Consider the following 17577-nt stretch of genomic DNA (forward strand, 5'->3'; position numbering starts at 1 on the left):
GTATACTGTTTTATGAAAAATCAAAGCACATGACGGCCACTATGTATCCTTTGTCTGCTTTGGCAGTAACCACCTCAAAGAATTCCAGTGAAAAAGTGAAGCATGACCATCCCTTCCTGTGTCTAATGTTGGCTATTCTTAATCAAACTGTGCTTTTCTTAGTGCTTCCCCATCTGAATTTTGAAATTGGTTTCTCTACGAGCTACCACAGCTTGCAGTTTCCTAGTGCTTCTCTCAATGTCTATATGCAGCAGTTTACTGAAGAAAGTGAATTGTGGTGTTTCCTAAGTCTGTCTCTCTTCCAGCATTTTCTCAAAGCAGGAATGCTATCTTTAAAACATATTTTTCCAATTTTTTTTAAAGCACATCATAAAACTAACACCCTCCCCTTGCCGCAGCACAACCTCCAAAACTTTGCAGTCTAATTTAGCACAGCACTGTGTATCTAGGGACAGACATTACACATAAACAGGTTTACGTGATCAGAAACTGGTTTAAACCTGTAACAGAACATAAATTCAGGGCACATAAACCAGTTTCAAAATGGCTGAAACTGGTTTAAGATAAACCTGGTTGAATGTAATATCAGACTTAACTGATTGGGGTCAAACCAGTTTATGCAATGTCTGTCCCAGACCCCTTCCTAATTTAAGTTGCTTTGCAGCCCTGGGCTGGGCTGGCCTGGGCCCTCTGCTCCAGAGAGCAGGGCTGGCCCCGCCCCTCTGCTTCCTATCCAGGTGTCTGGCAGATACTGCAGGCCCAGCAGGGTCTGCCTGGCTTCCCCTTGCCGCCCCTCTCCCCCGCCACCTTCCTTGCCAATTACTATTCAAGTAGGGATCCTCCTCTCCCTCCCTCCCAACTCCCACAGAACAGACCTCAGCCTCACAGACCCTAGCCAGCATGTGATATGCTAGCTAATTCTGAGAAATGTCTGTGTGTGTATGTATGTCTCCAATTTCACTGGGACAGGACAAGGCCAGACAGGACAGTGTCCATTTACTGCTTTTTGGAGCTAATTAACAAGTCAGTTGGTAATGTCCCTCCATTCCTTCCTGAGAAAAAGCAGTTTAAGAAGAACTTGAACTAATGAGAAAGGCTTTTGTTTTCTTGATGGGCTGCTAAACACCGTTATCAGCTCCCTGCTGGCTCTCTCACCTCTCAGGTTTACTGCAAACAGTATGAAGAAGCAGGGAGAGGGAGACTGAAAAACTCAGTATCATCAACAGATGCATGCACTGCCCCCCCCCCTTTGTCTCAGAGTGCTGGCTGGGGGCTGGTAATACTCTTCAGCAGTGAGAAGAGAAAAGCCTGGGATTGAGCAGGCAGGGTGGGGGTTTAAACCCTTCCCTAATCAGACTGTCTTGCCGGGGCCTGGCCACAACCCCCTTCAGTTCAGCATTATGGAAGGGAAGGGAGTACTGCTCTACCACCCCCTCTTCCCCAGCATCTAGCCTGAGCCAGTGCAGACATGTGCCTGCATTTTTTCAGTCCAGAGGGAATGTCTGTGGGGTTGCAAACCAGTTTAACCTAGGCAGATTAGACTAACCTGCAAAGATTGAATCAATTCAGGTTCAGGCTTTTTGAATGTTTGTCCCAAGCCTATAGGGTGATATTCGAACAAATAGGGGAAATGGAGATTAAGGGTTATAATAATAGCATTGTTTGAATGTGTTTGTACATGTCTTTATAGTTCTTTTCCTCCCCCCACCATTTTTATGTTCTTTAAATCTTAAAATTTCATTATATGACCCTTAAAACTCAAAAAACCCCAATTTATCTATGATGTTTCCACACTGTATATTGAACATAGTCCTTAAATTCTCAATACACTAAAACAATATTAATATTTTGTACTTAGGCAGTGTTCATTGTTGGTGTTATTACACTTAAGAAAAGAAGATGAGCATAATCCCCATTTTATGGATAGGGAAACTGGGGAAAAATAACATCCCACAGCCACATAACATGTCAGAGGAACAGGAACCAGATGTTATAACTCTCTATTGTTCCTTAGTCATTGCACATAATGCCTATCTACTTTTTAAAAAGAATCTGTGTGTAATGATGCCAGCATTTTAAATAATTGTAAGAACTTCTGCTTTTTTCAAAATGTTCGATCAGTGAAACTCTGTCCCAACTGACCCAGTAAGCACCTGGACTTCCAGTGTTAATCAAAGAGATAAAGGAACATCCCCTTAATGGACACCCCTTAGTGGATTGGGGCAAATATGGTTCAGTTCAAAAGAAAAAAAAATTATGACATGACATTAGTAAAGGCTGAAGGTTAGAGACAGTACATGTGTTTCATTACTCATAAGCGGGGAAAAAAACAACTCGATGCAAACAGCAAAAAAAGTGACATTTTTGCAAAGAGTGTAGGTGATAAGTTGAAGACACGCTTGTAGCTTGGAAACTCTAAGCAGCCTTGTTGGAATGTTTGAAGAAAGGTGTTGTTAATCCAGAACCAGTTATTCAAATTTCAGAGAAAAGTCCTATTTCAGGAACTCTTTAGGAACACCAGGACACAGTCATAAAATCTGGGGCTGTTCTGAGAATTCAGGATAGTTTTTACCTTCACTTAATTCATAACTGGTAACACAACAAAATTCCAGCAACAATCAAGCAGGAACTCAGCTGTCAGCTGTCTACAAAACCTTCTACCCCACTTCAGTATTGTGGGAAGCTTGCCCTCACTCTCTCCAAAATAATTTGCAGAACATACTTTTTGGTTTCGAAAGGAATTATTTTCAGATAAACTATTTCCTGAATAATTAATTCACTGGTAAATACCTGAACAAATTTATTAAATAATTCATATACAGGCTGCTCATTCTTTCCCTTCTATCTGTAAGGGACTTTTATCTCAGGGTTTTGAAGGTTTGTTTCTTATAGATGTGATTTCTGATGGAGAGCTAAATCTAAGATGCAGCTGTTGCAACTGGTTTTGAACTTATCTGTTAGTTGTGATTCAGTTCCCAACAGGGTAGAGGGAAGATGCTTAAATGTATTTGCAAGGGAAACACAATATCTGAGGTCCTCAGAGGACAATCAGGGAGTGAGGAGCAGGCTTAGTGGTTCTGAGGACTTTCTGTTTCCACCCTCTCTCAAGATCCTGGCTTATCAGGAAATGGCAAGGGAGGAGAAGAACTTCCTCTCTATCTCCTACTGTCTTTGGGTCTGCATGTTGGTGATGGTAGAGGACAGCTGGCTAGAAGGGCAGAGGAGATAGATGATTGTCCTTCTCCTCATCGGGTATTTACAGATCTTAGGGTACAAAGCAGCCAAGCTACTGAGGATGTTGCTCAGCTCTCACTGATCTATAATGAAAGTGGGCACATCTTCACAAGACAGTACACTGGTGTAGCAACAAGCTACAGTGATGTAACTCATTGCTATAGAGACATAGCATTGGCAGGTGTGAGCCATGATACCACTGGTAATGCACAGTAGCAACAAGCTACTGTGCAGTAGGTTTGGAAACGACTCGTGATACTAGGATTGTACAGTACCAGCAGTTCCTGTGCAGTCAGTTAGTACTTTAGTAACAACTGCATAGTCAGATGCTCATGTAGGCACACCCAATATAGTTTAAAGTGTGTTTGTGCAATATTATGGGTCTGATTGATTGCTTTTGGGTGAGGAGGGTAAAAAAAAGTGCTTTTCCTTCTCAGCAAGACTTCTATCTTTGCAGCATCCTGGAACAGCAGTTTTAGGTTAATAAAGCGTATAGGAAGAATTTATGTTTGTAAGTACATCTGTACTATACTTCTGTTACAACTTGTGCCAGTATCTGATATGGGTGAGCAAAATGGGGCTAGCGTCCATGGGTCAACATTATACCCTAGTGATAACTAGGAAGAAAAGGAAATCTTGAATATTTTTGAAGGTCCGTCTTATGTGTACCCCCATCCTCCCACTCACATATAAGTGAGAGGATCTAGTAGAAGTCTGAATTCCGGTGTTTATAATAAGGCCATAGCAGATGCATTCACAGCATGGCCTGTCAGATTCCAACAAATCTGAGAATTCTGCTAAATACCGTGTCACAAGGACATGAAAAAGGGAAGTGTTTATGATGAGGAGGAATAACCCTAGTCATCTACCATGGAAGTCATTTGTAACGCCACACAGAACACCAAACACATCACTGGTATTTTGGGCTTTTAACACCCTCTGGTCCCAATTAAAATTAATAAAGCAGTGGCTTCTACTTTATAATAGAACATCCACCTTAAAATCTGTTCCTAGATCTGTGTTTCATTGTCCCGCATCTTTTCATCAAGCAGCTATTGTGGAAAGTTATGACTGCACAGTTTGAATTAGTTCCTCAAGCACCTTGGGAAAAAGTCACAGACACGGCGCAACTGACTAGGACCAAATATATTAGTTTTCCTCTGTACTTACTGTGTATACAATGCCCTCAGACTACTGTCCTATTGTAGCTGTTTACTATAAATAACAACAAACTCATTTTAAAATGATGGCTCTGACAATTTTAACATTAAACTAGGCAGACTCTGCTCACTTAAATTTGTGTGTATTTGAAACTGACACTCAGAAAAAAAATCTTGGAGGTCTGAAACTCATGAAACTAAAACTAAAGACAATGTTCATCTAAAAGTTAAATGGCCAAGTTCCAAAAACCTCTACTTTTAAAAACAAGTCTGTTCAGCCTCTAAGCAGCCAGGGACAAGACCCACAAGCCACACCAGGGTGAGCCATAGTGCCCCTTGGGTCACAGCCATATAGACACACAGCCTCACTGCACCATGCGTCTGCATTCCCCTCTTCCCCACCAAGCACTTGTGTAGTGCAGTGGTAGGGGGAGCATTGGCTTGCACAACTCCAGGCTCATGCTCAGCCCCCCTGGCTGTGCTATGGGGATATATACTGTAATGCCCAGCTCCTCATGGTGGGGGCAGGCAGCAGAAGTCAGGGGAGGGAAGGGGAGCCCAGAAAATCTTTTCCTCTTGCAGCCAAAACCATGGGGGATTGCCAGATGGGCAGGAGTCTATGCACCACAACTTAACCCCTCATGAGCTGCATTATATTGTGCTCATATGCAAAGTATATTATAAAGAATCAATTTACAAACACAAAATACTAAACCGAGTCAAGAGAAACAAACTGTTATTATCAAGTCTACCCAAACTTCCCACAGTTTAGGGCTATCTTATCCTAAGTCCTTCTTTACTGCCTCTCTGTTTTAAAAAATAATAATTTAACCTCTCATGGCTTCCAATTCTAGGTGTTAATCATTGAGATACATTACTATGACATCTCTCCTCAATCCTGAAGTCAACAGAACTGCTTATGGGGGCTGAGATTCACTGAAAATACCAATGCAGGATAAAAGTATTGTTAAATAGGTTCTCTAGTGACTGTTTTAATTTGGGAAAGTATTCTTCTTCTGTTGTATTTTAAGAAAATAGGAACATAAAAACTGCCAGAAATTAGACTGAAGTAGTGAATCCAAAATAGTGCCCAGCATAAGAAACAGGATAGCATAATCTATCCCTGTCATACACATCCAAGTGAGAAAGTTACATCCTTTCAGGGATACAGGTTGTGGCTGTGTTCGTCTAAGAACACAGGCAGACAAGGTTCTCTGGGTAAATCTGATATCTTTTATTAGACTACTAGTTGAGTTGGTTTAATAAAAGATTTACTCAGAGAACCTTGTCTGCCAAAGTTACATCCTCACATTTATGTTTAATGGTTCCTGAATGTCAATCTTCCTAAGAGTTGATCTCCTGAACCTTGTTATATTATTGGCTTCCATTTCTGGTGGCAATGAGCTCTATATGTTAATTACATGCTTTCTAAAAAAAATAGTACTGCCTTCTGTTTGTTTCAATCATGCTGTCTGATTATCCCAGTTGTGCCCCCTCGTTTCTGTTTAGAATAGCAAATATAGTAAATAGCAATTCCCTTTTCTCTTTTTGCATACAGTTCACAATTTTATCATGAATCTATCTAGCATATCTTTCCTTCATCTGCCTCTTTTCTCATCAAAGGTATCTAGTCTTTTCAGTCCCTCTTCATGTGGATGTTTTGCAGCCCTGATCATCTTTGCTAACTTTCTCTATATTTTTATTATTCTAAGATGAGTTGACCAAAACTGTATACAGTAGTCAAGCTGTGGGTACATTGTGGTTTTATATAATATCATAAGTTTCTCTATTTTTTCAAACTTCTTTCTTAATGATTTTTATTATCTGACTTGTCATTTTGACCACCACAGCACATTAATTTGACGTTTTGGGAGAACACCACATTCTGATTCAAAGATGGCTTTTTTTAATGGTAATTCTAAATTCAGAGTCTTTTGTATATATGCAGTCAGGATTTTTTTCTCAACAGTTTGTATTTCTCAATGTTAAATGGCATCTGCCACTTTATTGCCCATTTACTCAGCTTTGTGACAACTTTTTGTAAGTCTTTCCATTAGCTTTGGATTTGACTACCTGCAGAAATCTTATATTATCTATGAATTTTGTCATTTCACTGTTTATTCCTATTCCAGATATTTTATGAGCATGTTGAACAGTACACATCCCAAAAAAGATCACCACAAGACCCTCCTTCCCCCAACAAACTTCTTCCATTAAAAATGACAATATCAGCCTGCTTTTTTTTCCGTATCTTCTAACTAGCTTTAACTCTATGAAGGGATCATCCTTCAGAAACTATTACAGTTCAGTTTTTTTTACAACCATTGAGGAGGGATCTTGTCAACAGCTTTCTGAAAATCCAAATATAATCTACCAACTGGACCTCCTATATCCACATGTTTGTTGGACACCTTCAAAGTTTTTCAAAAGATTGGTGAGATACGATTTCTCTTTAGAAATCCATATCAACTCTACCTCATCATACCATATTTCTACATGTGACTACTAATTCTATTTTTTGTACAATAGATTCTACCAATATGCCAATAACAGAAGTTATAATGACCTGTCTGTGGTTCCTTAGATCACTTCTGGAGACCTTGTTATAGATTGCTGGTAATCCTCCAGTCAGCCAGGACTGAGGCTGATTTGAGTGACAAGCTGTATATTTTTGCTAATAGTTCATATTGGAGTTATTTTAGAATCCTTGTGTGAATACAGTCTGAGCCAAGTGACTTAGGATCATAAGAAAGTAGGGCTGGAAGGGACCTCACAAGGTCATCTACCCAGCCCTACTGTTCAATGTATCATTTTGAAAGTTATCTTAGTTCATCTTAATTTGAACCAACACTTCATATGTATCCTCTAAGAAGACTGAATCTGCCATGGGAGGCTCCCCAGCATCTTCTGTAGTAAAGGCCAAAGCAACAAATTCATTAAGATTATCTGTTATGGCCTTGTCTTTCCTGAGTACATCTTTCATTCTCTGTTTATCTAGTTGCCCACTGACTCTCTGGCAGCCTGCCTGCCAAAAGTTTTAAAATATTATTAGCTTTTATACCTTTAGCACCTTTTAACTTCCTTCTGTAACACTTCTCCAGGCACTGGCTGGCAGCGGGGTTACAGGAGGAATTTACAGAGAGGTTGTATGCAGCTGTGGGGAATGACAAAGAGCATGCACACACCCCAAAACTTCTGGGCTGGATTATATGGCCTGCTAAAATAGAAGTGCAGGAAAAGCTCCAAAAGGAGCCAGGTTGATTAATGGCTGCAGCCAACCCAACCACACAGTTTGGCTAGAGCAAAACAACATCAAAGGAAACAAGGGGAAAGACCAGGCCTACCCTGCAGGTAAAGAGGCCTTCCCCAGTATTGATCCCTTAAAACCTCAAAAGGAAAAGGGGAAGAAAAGGAGGAGAGAGGAGATCCCAGACATTGGGATAATTCTCCCTCTGTATCCCCTCTACCTGAGCTTCCCTTTTTGCTATGTGCAATGCTCCTTTGGAGGAGACTTCACTCTTCAGCAGCCCCTATATCAACTTCTCTTCCCCCAAACATAGCTCCCTTTACATCCCTTTGCATAACATCATCGTGGCCTTGTCCAGTCAGGGAGTGCCACACTCCAATTCCTCTCCCAACCAACTGGCCTGAAGAATCCTCTGCTTCCCCTGGCCAATGAGGCCAGAGGGTTTTACATATTTCCCCCAGATACAGGTCCTACCTTGCCATGCACTGAGCACATGGCGAAAACACAGGGGCCATTTTGCCCACATAAAAACCCTACACAAAAACGCTCACAATATACAACCCAATTGTGTATGTGGGTGTTACACTTCTAACTAGCTTCCTCATTTTTGTGTAGTTTTAAATGTTAACTATTGCTGTGGTGGATTAGGGGTTTTTGGTTTATTTATTCCCTACTGTAGGGTTGTTTTTTGACTGCATTGTGATCACTATTACAGAATAGCTTGCAACAGATCCTGTATGCTACTCAGGACTAAATCAAAATCTGATTCTCTTGCTAGGACTCATTGCTAAAAAAAAAAAAGTTTGAAAAGCTATGTAGCATGTAGAAATGCCGAGCTGTTGGGTTATGCATTTAGGAGTGATTTTTTTCCACTATACTCAAAGTCCTGAAAATCCATTAATGCATCTACTTTTGCAACTTCTTATCCTTAAGACTAAGTCACAAAAAAGTAGTGAGGAAGATGTGGAGGGGGGTCCTACACACACCTTCTGTGTTAACATTTATTCAAGGATTTCAACAAGCTGGAGAAAGGGCACCCTTAGGGACCACTCCTCTCACAAATGCTTTCTCAGGTTTAAGCAGGTGTCTATATATGAAGGCGTTAAAGCACATAAATTCTGTGTGTGGACTGACTTGGGATTGAAGTTAGTCCCAAGTCAACCTACACACACACAACATTATTGTGCTTTAATGCATCTACATGCTCATTACTGCACTTTAAACTATTTTCACCTAAATTTCATAGATTTCATAGACATTAGGGCTGGAAGGGACCTCATGAGATCATTGAGTCCAGCCCCCGCCCAAAGGTCAGGAAGTCAGCTGGGGTCAGATGACCCCAGCAAGATAAGTACCCAAATACTGCTTGAACATGTCAAGAGTAGGTGCTTGCACCACTTCTGGGTGGAGTATTCCATACTCCGGAGACTCAGACAGTAAAGAAGTTTTTCCTTAAGTCTGCTCTCTTGACCTCTGATCATGTTCATGGCTCTCCTCTGGACTCTCTCAAGCTTCTCCACGTCCTTTCTAAAGTGTAGAGCCTAGAACTGAATGTAGTACACCAGCTGCAGCCTCACCAAAGCTGAATAAAGTAGGAGGATGACATCTTGAATCTTGCTTGGGGTGCATCGGTAGATGCAAGCCAGGGTTTTATTTGCTTTGCCGGTTACAGCATCACATTGGTGGCTCATATTCATCTTGTGGTCAATCATGACCCCCAAGTCTCTTTCAGTCGTAGTGCTAGCGTCAAATTTAGGTGTGATTAGCCTAAATTTGCCATTTTTAAAGCACACTAAGGATGTACACCTGTAGATGCATGCCCTAATGTTCCTTAAATTTAGGCTAATGAGCCTTAAAGCATCTCATGTAGATGCACACAGAGCACAAAATTCAGACATGCACACCGTCATCGCAACCAAGAAGCAAACTCATTTATATGCCTCTCTCCATTGTTTAATTTAAGCACTGCTCAAAGTGGGTCCTGGGAATCCTCTTTGTCTAATTCTCCCCCAAGCACTGTAGAGAGGGATGAGTGACTGACTTAGGTCTATGGATTCCAAAGCTAGGTCCAGACATATAGGCCAGGTATAGCCATTACACTTTTACCAGTAAAAGTCATCAGAAACCAGTCTATACCAATAATAGAACAGAAGTTCAGCACACACAGACTGGTTTAAAAATGGTGGAACCCAGTCCAAGAATTGCTGCCCCCCCCAGGGTGAAAGTATGCCCATCTAAACTGTGCCTCTTACAGAAAACTGTGTAATTTAGATTGATTCTGCGTCAGATTTTCTGAAAGTATGTACCTAGCACTAAAGTGTAGGCATGATAACATTGATTCCCTTGGTAGATTTTGCCAGGGGCTGTCCAACTTCAGTGAGGTTGGGGGCTGTGTGCAGAGATGGCATGTGGTCTTTGGGCCACATACCACATGAGCAGCACACAGCATGCACAGCCCCCGTAGAACTTGCCCTCTTGTGGGCAGCAGTGGTGGGAAAATGGCCCACTATCATCTCCTAAAGGCAAAAGGACCCCTGCCACATGGTGAGGGAGCATGTGGATCCCTCACCCCACTCTTCATGGTCTGCACCAGCAGCACACAACCTCCCTCCCACCTGCACCAGGCAGCACAAAGACCTTGAGACTTTTTTTTCCTGCATACAGCAGTAGAAGAGGAGCCCTGATCTAGTCCACAGTAGTATTTAAATCGATGTCAAGAATATAACTCACGTATTCACATGCAAGACCAGGTTCTTAGTTAGCTCATATTATTCATGCATGAATCAAGCAGCTAGCACTCCCTCCACATATTAATTTCCCATATTCTGAAAAAACATTTATTTACTAAACTCTGATGGTCTTAATGAGATTTATAAAATCATATAATTATTTTAAGTTATTTGTAAAATTATATTAATGTTGATCTTGAGACATTGCATAAATATTTAAGTCTTGGTTTTGTTGTCTCTAAAGAATGTGCTAGTTTACTTATCAGTTTTGCTGGATCCTATTTTAGACACAAAGAAATACATGATTTAATAGGAAATGTAGAAGCAGCTCTGGCAGCAGGAGTAAAGACCTTAGGGAGATAGTCACTCTCCTAGTGAGCCATAAAACTAGGCTCCCTCTGACTTACCTCCTTCTGCTCCCCCTCATCTTCCCCTCTGAGATGCCCTTTTTATGGCAGACAAGAGCTAAAAGAAAAATGTTTCAATTTAGAGTTATTATCGTCATTCCTACCAAACTATCCAGGAAATGGATATAACTTGCACAATATATTAGAAATATTAAGGGTGAAATCCTGCTTTCTATGAAGTTAATAGGAGTTTTGCCACTGACTTCAAGGAATTCAAGGATTTGACCCTTAGATATGCAAGAATCAATCTATGGTAATAAATTTGGATGAGTGTCTTGGATCAGAGAGCACAATACTATGTGCTCAGTTGTTCCAGTCATGCACCTATTACAGATGGACAAAACTGTTCTTTATCTGTCATAACCTGTTTCATCTTCAAAGTAATTATGAAATTAGCCTAAAGGCATCATAGCAGCTTAACAAATTGTGTAAGAAAACAGTATCTATAACACACCCTCCTTATATTAGTCATTTTGCAAATCTTATTCTAGTCAGTGCCAAGGTAACTGAAATCTCCAGTGATCAATGTTCTAACCCTATTGAAGCCATTGCTGGGTGGAATTTGCCTGAAGCACTCTTTAATTCTCCCTTGGAGGTCTGTAGGAGTTTCTTATAACTATATTTTACTATTTCTTTTCCATAAATCTGCATTTGTCATGTCATCCAGCTTACAAATATAATTTTATACAAAAGTTTGTCACACCCCTGTGTGTCCTGCTGAGCTTGTTACTTCTCTAAATTGTATAGTCTGATATTTTAATATCTTTGTTTCCTGACCCAGTCAAGTTTCTCCCAAGTTTCTACTTAAAATGTTCGGTCAAGTTTCTACTGAAAATGTTTTACGTGTTTTGAAATTGTTTCATATGTCCTTTACATTTGCACAAAAAAGTGTCCCAACTTTCTAGTCAATTATTTTCATTTATATTAATCCCCTCAATATCTTAACAAAGTCTTACCCTTTGTTGCTAATCTGCCATCTATCACTACCTACCTTTTATTAAAATAACACATACAAATAGTAAGGCTAATTCCCTACTAATTTCTTATGGAGATTCAGGCTGTCAGTCCTATTTGATTTTGGATCAACCAGAAAAAAATATTCTTGGGTAGTAAATCCTGCATGAAGCAGTGTGATCAGTACAAAAAATTACTGTAGAAAAAATTACTTAATCATGAACACCTTTTTCTTCACCCCAGATATCTCCCATCTAAGAACTAGCTCAATTAGTGATGAGTGATATGTGGTTTTGAGCAGTTGTTTGGAAAAGGAAATAATTCTTCTGTTGTTCTTAATTCTATCACGCTTCCGTAGAAGTGGAATATTTCTTATATATATTTTCCTCCATTGATCCAATGACTTGCAAATAGTGTACACTTCATTCACACACTATTTAACAGATGTCAGATTTATCATCTAGGCTCTAATCCTGTCTCCCTTCCCCTGCAGGTACATCTGGCCTGAAAGGCAGCTGAACTGAGGCAAACACAGACAAAGAACACAGTTAGGTCAATCAGGAATCTGGACTCTAGGACTAGGGGAAAGACATTTAAAGCCAGGGCCTGAACTGCTTCAGTCTTTGAGGGTTAGTCTGAAGCAACGAGTTGGCAGGGAGCTGTCCCTCTCATGGTTTCCTGGGAAGCACAAGCTTCTTCCCAGCAGAACTGCTCTGTGCATGGGAACGGGGCTGGCAGAGCTGCCACAGACTGAGTGAGGTGAGCTGCAGTGGCGCTAGGTGGAGCTTGAGGGGCTATGGCCACTCCTCCAAGCCTTGGTGCTGCTGCTCACCCCACGCAGTCTGCAGCTCTGCCTGTCCCGCTCCTGCCCACAGCACAGCCCCCACCTTGGAAGAGGCTTGTGCTCACCGGGACACCATGACAGGAGCTGCTGCCCCTGTCAGGGTCCCCACCCCCTCACCACTCCAGCAGCAGGGGCAGGGCCAGAGGACAGCCAGCATGGGCCCCTTAGGGGAGGGGGCAGCATGGGGGGTTATTTCCCCCTCCCTCTGGTGTCGGGCAAAAGGGGCAGGGAAGAGACTTATTCTGCCAGTCACCCTGCACAGGGAGCGATCAGGGGATGCTGGCGGTCATGACTAGCAGATCCCAGCTGCACTCCCCTGGGGTAGAGGGGGAATAAACCCCTCCCCTGCCCCCTCTGCCTCAAGGGACTATGCCGGCTGGCATCTGTCCACACCCCCACCCCCACCACTGCAACAGCAAGTGGGGAGCATTAGGCCCAGTCCAGGTCCATGCCAGTGGAACAAGGAGGGGAAACTAAATCCCTGGCTAGATCACTTGCGGCTACTGCTGGTGTGAGCCACGCCCTCGCTGCTGGAGCAATGATGGAGAAATGCCTGGCAGGTCCGTGCTGGTGGGACAGGGGAGGGAATGGGGAATAAATCTCTTCCCTGTCTCATTCACCTTAAGGGGGCTGGCATCTGGCACATCCCTGTCCCTGAAGCAGGCAGCACAGCCCTGTGCCAGAGCTGCAGAGAATGCCAGATGCTGGGGACTCTGATTTAAGTTAAACCAGGAAGGGGTGTGGGACAGAAGTTCCATAAACCAGTTTGAGCTCAATCAGTTAAGTCCGATACTGCATTCAACCAGGTGTATCTCAAACAGGTTTTGTCCATTTTGAAACAGGTTTATGTGCACTGAACTTATGTTCTGTTACAGGTTTTAAACCAATTTCTAAAGCCATAAACCAGTTTGTGTGCAACTTCTATCCCTAGCCTACTTGTGCTGGTCACAGTACACACAAATAAGAAAGGCCTGCAAAGGAACTGCAGTCTCAATGCATGACTAACTGAAGGAGCAAACAAAGAAAGACTGGGGTAAGATGAGAGTAATACAAAATGCCTGTTACAAGAGCAGTGTCTAGAGAACCTGAGCAGTGTGGTCCACCAACAAATTGCCCTGCTTGTGCATACTAACCATTGTGGAATTTGTGCAATGAACAATCACTAAAACACAGCTGTTCAACTAGAGGTTTGCATGACATGCAGCCCACAAGGGTTTAATTTGTGACCCAGTGCTCCCACCTGGCCACCGGTTTTTTATCACTCCAGCTGGAGCTGCAGTTGGGGTTTCCAGGCTCCCCCTTTCTCTATTGCGTGGCACCCCTGGTAACTGGCTTCCACTTCCTGCTCCTCCCCTAGGGAGTGGCACGGAATTGTATAGCCCATGGTGGATCAGGGAAACCGGTGGTCAGGGCATAGCCTGCAAGTGTGGTGCAGCAGCGAAGAAGAGAGGCTCCCATGCAGCATATGGCATATGGCCAGGTCATACTGGTGTGGGTCATGCAGCATGTCACCGCCGACTACTTAGAAGTTGGACAACCCTATACTAGGCAATATATACCATATCCCCATGTATGTTTTGTAGCAGAAGCCACAGATCTACTTCCCAAGCAGTCAGACAAGGGCCACCTCAACATTTGCAGTAACTGTCTGTAGAAGACATGACCATGTGAAGTTTTGTCTTCAATGGTTTAAAACTAGCTTGACCACTCCTATCTCCAAAACACAACTATTTGATATAACTTGCTGCCCAAATGCAGTAAGACCTGAATAAATAGATCGCATGACAAACAGACTGCAATTTATTGTGTACAAAATAAAATAATCCACCTCACGGGCTCAATTTTTAAGTCTTCCATCTCTGTACAGATTTGTTCTTGTATTGTTTAGCTAGTAAGGGGAGTTTCTCTCTGTACAGAAGCAAAGTAGGGTTTTAATTTGTTCAGTTCAACAGGAGGCATATAATATCAGACTTCTCATATAATATTCTAGTAAGCTATCACTGTTTGCTAGAATATGCTACACAAGGCTTTTAATTTATGCAACTGTTAATCAGGTGCATAGTAATGTAGCGTTGAAGATCAGACAAGTTCAAGCTCATCCAGTATTAGCAAGATAATGTTCTCTCTCACTTACCAGAACTACTATTTGTATTTAATGTTTGTATGTGACATGCCAGTCAGGAATCCAAACCTTGTTGTGCGCTAAACAGTATTCATATGTAAAATAAGACAAGTTATGCTGCAAAGAAATTCAAGTCATAAGGCATGACAATAGCCATCTGAAGCAGTAGAAGATGGGGAGTTAGGACAAAAATGAAACAAGTATATGTTTTACAATAAATAGCAGCATCAATACACCCTCATCATTTTTGAGTGTTTAGTAGGTGTCATGACAGCCATATTTTTTTAATGGATTTAAAAAACGCTTTGTGAACTTTTCTGGAGAACTCCACCCATGCACAAGGGTCTTTGTGTTCTAGCTACAGCATCTGCAACTGAAGTTTACTGTCAAAATAACCCTTTATTTATTCCACCATCTTTGCACATTTGCAACAGAATAAGCACATGTTGGTGAACAGTAACTACCATGAGTAAATGAACCACTTGTAATGGATATAGAAATTTATTCTTGTATAAACAAGAATAACTTGTATAAACAAGTACTAGATGACTGTGTAGTAACCTTCATTACTGTGCAGTAACTCCAACGAATGGCTTTTTCTTGACACTGACTGCACTTCAGCCTGAGACTACTGAGCAATAGCGTCATGTCACACTTTATGCCATGCAGCACTACTGTGCAGTAGTAGTCTCAGACTACTGTGCAGTCAGCATCTCAGGTAGATGCAGCCAAAGACCAGCAGTGGCTTCCTAACTGAAATATCTCTTGTTACTCATCATGGTTGTTATCATTATTATAATTAATGATACTGTCACTTTTGAATTAATGCCACATATCTTCTGTAGGGTGGCACGTGTGCACTCACTCACACACACCACAAGAAAAATGTGCTTCAAAATAAAATTTCTTTAAAATTACCAGAGAATGAAACACATTTAGTACAGAACATTTCTTGCATGAATAACACACTTCCAACAAAGTGGTGCATAAACATGCTTCCTCCTTGCAGTCCACTCAGATCAAAGGCACAATATCACCACACTGTTTCTTGAAGGTTACATGTGGCACTGAAGGCCTTATAACAAATAAAGATATATAATTGACAGTTCCCACATAGGAAAGTTCCAGATAGTGTTTTGATATGCTCTCAGTATAAGCAAAACTACACAATAATAACTACACAAAATATACAGAATGACTGGCGTTTTAGGAAAGTTAGTAAATGCATGTTGCCTTCTGTTTCTTTGATCTCTAACAGGCTGGGTTTTTTTTTAATTGTTCATTTGAATTAAACTGCAGTCTTTACAGTTTATAATAATAACAATATCAGGAAAGAAAGAATCTGAATTACCTGCATAGCTGTGAGAATATTGGCTAAAGCCTGGCCATATGTGTCATGACAGTGAACAGCAAGAGCAGTCAGTGGGATTTCCTTCATAACAGCTTCCAACATTCTTTTCATACTTCCGGGAGTCCCCACACCAATTGTATCTGCTAGCGAAATCTCATAGCAGCCCATGCTGTACAGTCTTTTAGAGACCTGATTAGAAATAGAAACACTTGCTGAATTGGCAAGATACAATAAGAACAAGAAATAATAGTTAAACTATATGGTAACAATATTTGTATATGTATTGGTGGATCATAAGTTCTTTCATACCAGTCTATTGAACTAAAATCCTGGTTGATCAGTGCAAACTTCCATTCAAGAGAACTCCGTGCTCACCTCCTTCTCATAATCCTTCTATGATGACTCTATACACAGGAATAACCGTCTAAGCCAAATTCATCATCATCCTTACCCCTCATTTTTTCTTAATCCAAATTTTATATTTATAGATTAAACTTCTCCCCAAGCCATTCCCCGAATTTTCCACTCCGTTGGGGATTTCCTGGCTCTTCCACCTTTATGTATTCTTTTAGTTGCAAATTCTTCAGGATTAAATCTTGCCTTTATGTTTGCTTACTACACAGCACCAAGCTCATGGTCTTTACTAAGACAAGAAATAACCAACTGGAGACTTAATTTGCATACCTTTTTGTCATTAAAAGCACCAATGAAAATCAAAGTTTTAGAGTTTGGGATGCAGAAGAACCAATCTCTGTACTATTTGATTATTCAGAAACTACAGGCTTGGAGCATGGTAACTGAGTGATTAGGTCATCCTGCTTTGGATTGAAAGGCACAATTTAGTTCTGCTTCAGTCAATCCAGTTGTAAGTGGGTAACTGACCATTCAGCCTGGGAAATCAAAGGCATCTGGAGATAAGTCTAATCACACCACTCCCTTGTGTGCCCTTGGCTTGTAGCCTCAAGGATACAAGGATAAAAGCAGTAATGGACAAGTAAATGCAGCCATAGGGGTTGTTTGGGGGGGTATTTATTTTTGTTTTCATTTTTTACTAACTGGCTTTAAACAATAAACTATAAACTGCAGATATGTGAAGTGGAATTGTTTGGGATATTTTAAGTTAAAACATCAGAAACTGAAAGGAATTTCTTCCCAGGGTATTGAAGGAACTAAAAGAGGGGATTTTGGAGCCCTGGCCAATATTTACAAACTCATTGGAATAGATTGGAAAAGGGGCAGAAAAGGCATAAAGGAAGACCTTCAGTAATTCTCTTGACTTATAGTCACAAAAAATATTAAAGAAACTGGGATACGTTTACAGAGGAGATAAAAGTTCTGGCTCTCCAGCTAGGATGTGTGATATGTAGTATTGCATTTCCAGCCCTCTGGCTGCACAGCAGAGTGGAGGAAGTTTGGTAGTTCCCATGTTTCTGGATTTTGATTGTTGCCACACAGGTCTGGGAAGAATTTTTTTCCTCTCCTGTTGCTATGGGTATTTGGACTCACTTACTCAAAAGCATTGGGTGTTG

The 17577-nt window shown here is 41.2% G+C and overlaps 1 protein-coding gene across 13 annotated transcripts in view; it reads right to left on the minus strand.

The window, feature by feature from the left end:
- HMGCLL1 (3-hydroxy-3-methylglutaryl-CoA lyase like 1) overlaps window positions 1-17577 on the minus strand; it is a 157534-nt gene that overhangs the window by 41937 nt on the left and 98020 nt on the right. For 10 of the 13 annotated variants that reach the window (XM_090034078.1, XM_090034026.1, XM_090034097.1 and 7 more), the window contains one exon: window positions 16049-16237. In XM_090034078.1, the coding sequence (XP_089890204.1) occupies window positions 16049-16237 (189 nt within the window). Of the gene's footprint in view, window positions 1-1570; window positions 1600-10777; window positions 10836-16048; window positions 16238-17577 lie in introns of those variants that run through there. The other 3 variants (XM_090034116.1, XM_090034126.1, XM_090034135.1) reach the window with 2 other exon arrangements.

This window comes from Crocodylus siamensis, chromosome 1 (genome assembly GCF_052110815.1).
Source record: "Crocodylus siamensis isolate JL-2025a chromosome 1, ASM5211081v1, whole genome shotgun sequence".
NCBI lineage: Eukaryota > Metazoa > Chordata > Crocodylia > Crocodylidae > Crocodylus > Crocodylus siamensis.